Here is a 7977-nt window from a genome sequence, read left to right on the forward strand (position 1 = left end):
TTTGCTTTCAGGGAACAAACAAGAGAAGAACACTCAGCATATCATAGAGGCTACTTGTGTGTCGTTGGCCATTGTCGACTACGATAGGGCATCATGAACAATCATTGCAAGCCTGTGAGAATGGGACTATGGACTGTACCAGCAACAGGTATGGATAGAATTGAAGCAGTCAATCAACCGTCTTTCAAATTAAATTTTTCAAACATGCGACATTCGCGCAACATTTCTGTGCCTGTTAGACCTACGGGCACGTCTCGTATATTGCCATAGTGAGAAAAGTTATAACAACAACGAGCCCCAAGAACATGAACCAGATCACTAAACAAGCAGAAAGGCGTGGCCAGCTAAATGATACATGTCAAAAGGGTATCTTCAATTCAGAGTACCTGCTGCAAGCTTACGACGCGGCGGAGTGCCGCGCCGACGGATGATGCAAAAAAAACGTAGCTAAAGCTAGGTATATACATATATGTGAGGCCATGTGAAAAAAGAAGAAGAAAAAATTCAAGGAACCAGATCCTTATTCAGAAAGGTCCATTCCATCTTATCATCTGCGATTCTTCTTATGCAAAGAATCTCGACCGATCCCATTTCCAGTTGTAAACGAACGCCGACCAATGCAAAATTTGTTCTTGTTCTTATTCTTTCATTCATCTATTCCTCCTGACTGATGCAAAAAAGGGGGATCGCATCCTAAAAGAAGCCATGTACAGGTGGCCATCCATCATCGTCCTCGTCTGAACTCTTTCCACCCGTCCGCGTATGAATATGGCATGTGCATTGACTCTTGAACCTGTCCTGCTAGTGCAGATTCATGATGATCTTGGCCTTCTCGTAGACGATCCAGGTGATACTAAGCGCCGGACCGACCTTCATGAGGTTGGGGGTGAGGCCCTTGTAGAGGCCGCGCAGGCCCTCGTGCTGCCACGTCTTGCGCGCCACGTCGACGATGCCCGTGTAGCGCGCGGGGTGCATCGTGGTGCCCTGGGTCTGCAGCCGGGTGCGGAGGACGTTGAGTGGGTAGACGGCCGTCGCGCCAAATGCGCCCGAGAAGCCGCCCATGAAGCCCGTCATCAGCGCGCCCGGGTGGAAGTCCTCCTCGTGGACGCCGTCGCGCTTGGCGCCGTACCGGACATATCTCTCCTTCAGGAATTCGAACGTGAACATATCAAGCGCCGAATAGGGGAACATGCCGACGAGGCCCATGGTCACGCCGCGGTAGGGGGCGGTCTTGCCGTCGGCCCACATCTTGCGCCAGGTCCGCGCCAACAAAGTCCGGCCTCGCTCGCCGTCCCGGACGTATTCAGATTGGAGTCGGAACTTTAACGTATCCAAGGGGTATACGCATAGTCTAGATATCTGTTAGTTGCCATCCCCTCAGCTGCGCAGGGCTGGTGCGATAAGACGTACTGTGCGGTCATACCAGCAACACCACCTGCGATGAACTTGCTCCAAGGGTTGATGTGAAGCGAATCCCCGTGCCCCTCGAAATTAGCCAGTGCCACCTTGGCCGCTTCATAGGTACCGAACTGCAGTTTGAATTAGCAAAGTGCGTCCGACGAAGTGACTGTCGTTCAAGACTTACTCTGATGGCAGTTTCTGGCATGATCTTGATGACGTTCAAGCCATTACCTGTCATTTACTTGGTCAGCAATGAAGATCAGACCCGGTTCATTGACGTTGTTACATACCAGCCCACAGTCCTCTCAACCCGCCCTCTCTATAGAGCTCTGAAAAGGCTCTGGTGAGCGACCGGCTGAAGTTTTTGACAGCATCAATTGGACGGCCAGTCTTGGCAGCCTCGACGGCGGCGCGAGTACTCGACTTGGTATTAATGAGCAGGTACACTTTTAAACGATCGAGTGGCGCAGTCGCGGTACGAGAAATTCCTCCTGCAGCAGCGCCTGCAATATAATAGCCTAATCCAGGGAGGTAGTTCATCAGCCCAAATTCTTCTTCACTGCCGTCCTCAATCATGTCCGGAACAAGGTCAGTGGGCTCGTCGGTGGTGGCCGTGTTTTGTGGTGTTCGGTGGCCGGGGGAATGAGCCCGCGCAACAGCGCGATTGACCGTTGTAGACATGGCTGCTGAGATGTGGCCGTGATGACCTGTGGGGGTGGCCTGTTGTGAATCCATGGCTGAGTGGGCATTATATGCCTGGGCGTCATCGTAGGACAAGTCTTTCGGCGGTTGGGGAGTTGAGTGCGAGGCGGCGCTGGGTGGGTGAACAGACTTTGGCGCATCCGGGGGTGAGGCGAGTCTTATAATTGAACCGAAGAGAGCTTCAATAAGGAAGTTGAACTTCGTACCTAAACCTGAAAGAGTCTCATCACTAATGACTGAATCACCCTCGGAATTGAGCACCACTACGTCCGAGTAGAAAGTGAAGACGGCACCCAGAGTTGTAGTTGATGGGTTGTTGGGCATGAAAAGCAGAAAGTCACTGTATAACAACCACATCATCAGCTGATAATCGCCAGAGGTATGGGGCAGATGCAACAAGTCGCAGCGGCCGTGAGCCCCCGTGGCGGCCGGTACACTTTAAATATTGCTCAAGTCATAATAACGCCGAGTCTTGAGAAAAAGCGAGCAATCAAGAACTTACCGCCACTCATCGAAGCTGATGTAGCCGTCCTTGTTCAAGTCCACGTCCTCGAAGAAGGTGTGCAGTCTGCGCATCGGCACGGCCAGACCCGCATGTTGGAAGGCCGCCTGCAGCTCGTCTTTGTCGAGCCGGCCGTTGTTGTCACGATCTATCGACTTGAAGAGCAGGTAAAGCTGGCGCTCGGTGGCTTCCACAAAAGTCTTGAATTCTATTGCGGCCGTCACAGATGTCAGTCACCAGGGGGGCTGCAAGAGAAGGAGAGAAAGTGGGTACGGCACGCGACAGGACAGGACAGGACGGAAGCTTCACCTTCATACTGGATCTTGCCATCGCCATTGGTGTCGACGAGCTTCGTCATCTTCTTGAGCAGGTCGTCTGCATTTTTTAAAGCTGCGGAGAGGAGAAAAAAAGGGTGTCAGTGACACTTGATATGCAGCCCACGGGGAAGATGGTGCTCCTACGGTGATCGATCTTGCGCAGGCCGCGCTGCAGCCCCTTCCAATCCAGCTCCCCCTTGTGCTGATAGTCCAGCTTCGTCCATAATTGCTCCAGCCGAGCGTCGCGCTGGTTCTGAGATTCCTCCATTGTCAATCCCACTGTTGTGATGGCATCCGAAGCCCTCATAATTGGCCTTTGGGGAGGCGCGTCATCGGTGGGCTGTCTTGTTCGGGGGCGATCGCAGGACACAGTTGTCGCGTATTGTTACGGATAAGGCATGGCGCAAAGGAAGCAGGTGTGGGTATGGGCGGGCGGTAGGTCGACTTGCTTGCTGCTCGGGGAGGGCGCTCTCTTTCATCCCTCGTGGTCAACAGAGAGGGAGTGAGTGAGCTGTCAATCGGCGTGTCGCGGGGTCGGCGATATCTGCAAAGCATACAGTTTTGTCCTCCAGAGGCAGACTGGTTGGGTTCAAGCTTCTCAATAGAGGAGATGCTCGGCAAAGGCGTCCAAGACTGCAGGGATCCGGTGCTTGACGAGCTGACGGCTCGCCGGGAAAATCCATTGAGATTGGCGTCACTTGGGGACGCCAGCCGCTAACAGGCACGCTAGGCGAAGCTAGATGGCGCTAGACCCTATATGGCTACCCTCGGTTCAGCTGGCAGTTGAGGCAGCCGTGCATCGTCGCGCCTTCCGGCACTGTATTCAGGGCGCTCAGTGAGACAGAAACGTCGCTGATACACCAGCAGTCTACAGTTATCCTAAAAATAGATAACGTTGCACTGCTCCCGCTCCTGAAAGCTCGGGTGGTGTCATCAGGAATCCGTCACACTTCCACTGGCCAGCCTTATCTCCGTCCGTCCCTTGTCCTCCACCCCCTTGGATGCCGGCCACCAGCTCCCCTCATTTCAGCCTCGTCCTACATTCAAGCTTGGCGAGGCAATTGGGGTAGAAACAAAAACAGCTGTCGCCTCGGAGGACAGCATGACGCTCCTTTGTTTGTTCTCTGAACACCCTCACTCGAGCAGCTGAGCTGCTTGGGGTTTCTGTATTGTCGCTAAACCCCTTTCTCCTCGCCCATCATGGCTGCCAGTTTCTGGGACTCGACCCAGCGTCGCTTCTGGATGTTCTCCAAGGAGGAGCTGGCCCAGATGCGCGAGAAGCTATGCGACGAGGACCAGAAGCTGGTGCAGTTGTATCCTCTCCCCGATTGGAAATATCTCTACATATACTTCAATCAACGTAAGCGCCCTCCTTCTCGCCCTGGGTATACTTCTCAACTCTAGATATACCTCTCCAGTGCCAGGGGCCATCTCGAAACTAACAGAGCACCAGAAATTGTTCGCTTGGGCAAGCGGCTCGGTGTCCGACAACAAATCATCGCCACCGCCCAGCTCTACATCAAACGCTTCTACTGCAAGGTCGAAATCCGGCGGACGAACCCCTATCTCGTAATCACGACGGCGCTATACTTGGCCTGTAAGATGGAGGAGGCCCCGCAGCACATTAGGCTTGTCGCTACGGAGGCGCGCTCCCTCTGGCCAGATTTCCTCAGTCTTGATACGTCCCGATTGGGCGAGTGCGAGTTCTTTCTCATCTCCGAGATGAACTCGCAGCTCATCATCCACCAGCCCTACCGCACCCTCGCCACCTTGCAGTCCGACTTCTACCTCACCCAGGACGAGATCAACCTCTCCTGGTCCATCATCAACGACCACTACGTCACCGACCTGCCGCTCCTCTACCCCCCGCACATCGTCGCGCTGACCGCCATCCTCCTCTCGCTCGTCCTGCGCCCCAACTCGATGACGGGCGCCTCGGCCGCGAACAACATCGCAGCCGCCGGCGCGGCATTGGCGCAGGCCCAGGCCGGGCGCGGCGGCATGGGCGGTAGCAGCAGCGGACAGACCACACCGGGCGCCGCCGGCGCCACGGACAAAGACAAGCAGCAGGAGGCCCGGTTCGGCAAGGTCCAGCGATTCGCGGCCTTCGTGGCCGAGAGCCAAGTCGACATCGAGGCCATGGTCGACTGCACGCAGGAAATGATTTCCTTTTACGAGGTCCACGAGCAGTATAACGACAAAGCTACGAGGGACCAGATCAATCGTTTTATCAAGGCTAGAGGCTTAGACAAGGCCTAGATGGCCAGCTGCAGCATTCAGCAGCCCTACAAACCAGATTGGGCATAATGCGCGCGTATATTACAGTAGAGTTGGAACAGAAAGCGCTGCTTGCTAGAACTAACGCGCTCCCTGCCTACATGTTTATTAGGGGTGGTATACTGAAATTAAGCTTAACCAACTGAGATAGCTACACGTTCCTTACGGAAGAATTCAAATTAGCGGTTATGCGGTACAGACATTGCAGAGTGCGTGCGTGGTAACAAATCCAGTATTCTTCGCAATATTGGTTCTACATGAATTTGGGTGTCCATGCTCGCTCGTCACGCCCAGCGTAAGAACCGTTTCCGAAACAAAACAAAATAAGCTTAATTGAAGCTCAAGCCCCAGTCTATTCTTGGCTCTTCTCAAGTTTCTTCCCTGTCTATATTTCTTCTCCATATACGAAGGCAGACCTTTGTGTTGACGGACAATACGCGCCATACAAATAAACTGGGAATTTTCGATGAGCTGCCAATCGTCAACCACCTGCGTCCCTGATACTTGTCATAGGCTGTCATAACAGCAGTTCAATCATAAGCAATTACATAAGCACTGTCTTGGTGGCTCAGTTGGTTAGAGCGTTGGTCTCATATGTTACATATGACTGAATTAAAACTTCAGATATCCAAAGGTCGAGAGTTCGAGTCTCCCCCAGGACATATCTTTTGCTGCTTTTGCCATTTGGGCTGTACCAACCATATTGGTGTCATGCGATTTCTTTTTCTTACTTTTTGTATAGTGTTGTTATGGTTAGACTATGTTCCCAGGTCGCAGTAATACTTGCGATCGATGTAGTGGGAACCAACGCACCACTATTTGTCCAAACGTTGAGTTACAACCAACTGCATTGCAACTCAATTGTCAGCCAGAGTATATCGAAAGTGTATTATAGGAGGTACCTACTGTCCTTGTTGGTTCGTTCCAGTCCTGCTCCAAATCGATCAATCAATCATTTGGTGTATGCGAAACCTCTCTCTTCGTGAACGTCATGCGTGGCAGCCAACAGCGAGGTGAAAGTCTGCGAGGAAGCAGCCCACACATATCGGAAGCAGTTACCTGGAAGCATAGGTAAGCAGTTGCCTCGCAAGGCAGGCAGATTCAGCGGCCTTGGAATCCACGATTGAATGAAACCCGGCAGGCTAATCGACGTAATATTCGGCATGTGAGTCTGCCTGAGGGCATTTTCTCGGACAGACCCAGGGTGATGTAATTCGCCGATGAACTTCAACATTCAGCACTGCCTTTGAAAGGTGTTACATCTGGGAGGTCGACACCATCAGACGTCACAGGGAGCACGGTGGCTATGATCTCACATCTTACGACAACGCGAGCGAAAAAGCCAACATGTGTTGTAACGACATAGCCTACCTGCAGAGGCAGTTTTTCTATCGATTGGTCTATAGCAAGAAACAAGTACCGCCCGAACCAGTCCCGGTGGAAGTAATCGTATTGTGCTGTGTGCCTTCATAATCTAAACCTGTTCCTGATACCCTTTGAACCGACGTCCGCTCGTGTCCCTTGCGCCCCGTCATTAGTAACCAAAACCCGCTCCCCTAAACCATAAACCATATAATTCGCCGTGGGAAGAATGAGGATTGCTCATCATTGACACGGGTAAGGGTATCTATCTACAATCGTATCGCCGCGCCATATACTCCATCCAATACACAAAGTCTTAAATACACGCGAGATATGAAATATAGTTTACAACATCAGAACCAAAAGAGAATACATGATGGTTGAGGCCGAAAACCAACGCAGAAGAGTCCGGCGCCCGAACAAAGGAAAATTTTGGAGGGCTAGGGGATATCAAATAGAATTGCCGAAGAAGCACCATGGACGACCGGCCGGTTGGCCAATGAAAATATGAGAAATAAAAGGAAAGCCAGTACACAAAGTAGATGGCATCGCACTCATGCTGCATGTATGCAGGTAGCCTGAAGGCAGGCTGTCAAAGCGACGATACAGCCTCAACCTGGAAGTAGATCTTCTCGACGGCCTCATGATGTGCGGCGGTGTGGGGTTGGGTACTGTTGATGTGCATGCGGTTCGCATCGCCACGAGATATGCAGGTCATCCCGTACCCCCTCCCATAAAGCACCAGGACGAGACAAGTATGCCTTGCCCAAATCGGGGTGGGGGGAGGCAAGCAAGCATTGGCCCGAGTAAGACACGTTGGCATGCATCATGCCAGATACTGTCGAACCGATGAGGCAGGATGGACCTTGTACAAGACTCCAACACCAAGGAAGAGTGTCGGTGAAGGCGGGGGGTACGAAGCCACCCATTGTAACGGTAGAGTGGCGGATGGAGGCTTTTGGGGTACTCCATCATTGGTGGTACAGCAGGAGGTAGAAACAATACATGATTGAAGGTGCATACAAGGAAATGCGGTCAAGAGGGGAAACGGTTCCGGGGCTGTTGTCCCGGAGAGATGTTTGCAAAAAGCCAATCCATTCAATTGTCGAGTTTAGTGGAAATCAAGGACGGCAATTTGCCAGCGAGCAGCGATGGCACGGTCGCCGCGACGGGCCGGGACGCGGGTCGAAGGTTAAGTGACGGATGGGAACCTGGTCTTTGGGTGTTATCGTGGCGGTGGGTATGGTGCTGTCAACGACGGCTGCTTGCATCTCTCGAGTGAGAAAAACGCGGGGCTACCAGGGGGCTCCTCGTTCTCGCCCTCCAGGGATAGCCATGGACAGCACACATGCATGCAGTCTTGATACCACCGGCCATACGTCCATCAACAACGTAGTGTATAGCAGAATGATGCGT

General features: G+C 52.6%; 2 protein-coding genes across 2 annotated transcripts; one reads left to right on the forward strand and one right to left on the reverse strand.

Moving 5' to 3' along the window:
• Positions 1-801: 801 nt before the first annotated feature.
• On the reverse strand, positions 802-3229 carry PG985_008278 (uncharacterized protein; the record flags this gene model as incomplete). Its single annotated transcript, XM_066828046.1, has 7 exons — positions 802-1351; positions 1411-1529; positions 1586-1632; positions 1692-2443; positions 2606-2813; positions 2915-2995; positions 3067-3229. The coding sequence occupies 7 exons, from the start codon at positions 3227-3229 to the stop codon at positions 802-804; spliced, it is 1920 nt and encodes a 639-aa protein (XP_066682958.1).
• An 893-nt stretch (positions 3230-4122) lies between these two features.
• On the forward strand, positions 4123-5181 carry PG985_008279 (RNA polymerase II holoenzyme cyclin-like subunit; the record flags this gene model as incomplete). The annotated part of the gene is made up of 2 exons (XM_066828047.1): positions 4123-4282; positions 4376-5181. The coding sequence occupies 2 exons, from the start codon at positions 4123-4125 to the stop codon at positions 5179-5181; spliced, it is 966 nt and encodes a 321-aa protein (XP_066682959.1).
• Positions 5182-7977: the final 2796 nt, after the last annotated feature.

Source organism: Apiospora marii (assembly GCF_038362585.1).
Source record: "Apiospora marii strain CBS 49790 chromosome Unknown utg000005l_segment0_segment0, whole genome shotgun sequence".
Classification (NCBI taxonomy): Eukaryota; Fungi; Ascomycota; class Sordariomycetes; order Amphisphaeriales; family Apiosporaceae; genus Apiospora; species Apiospora marii.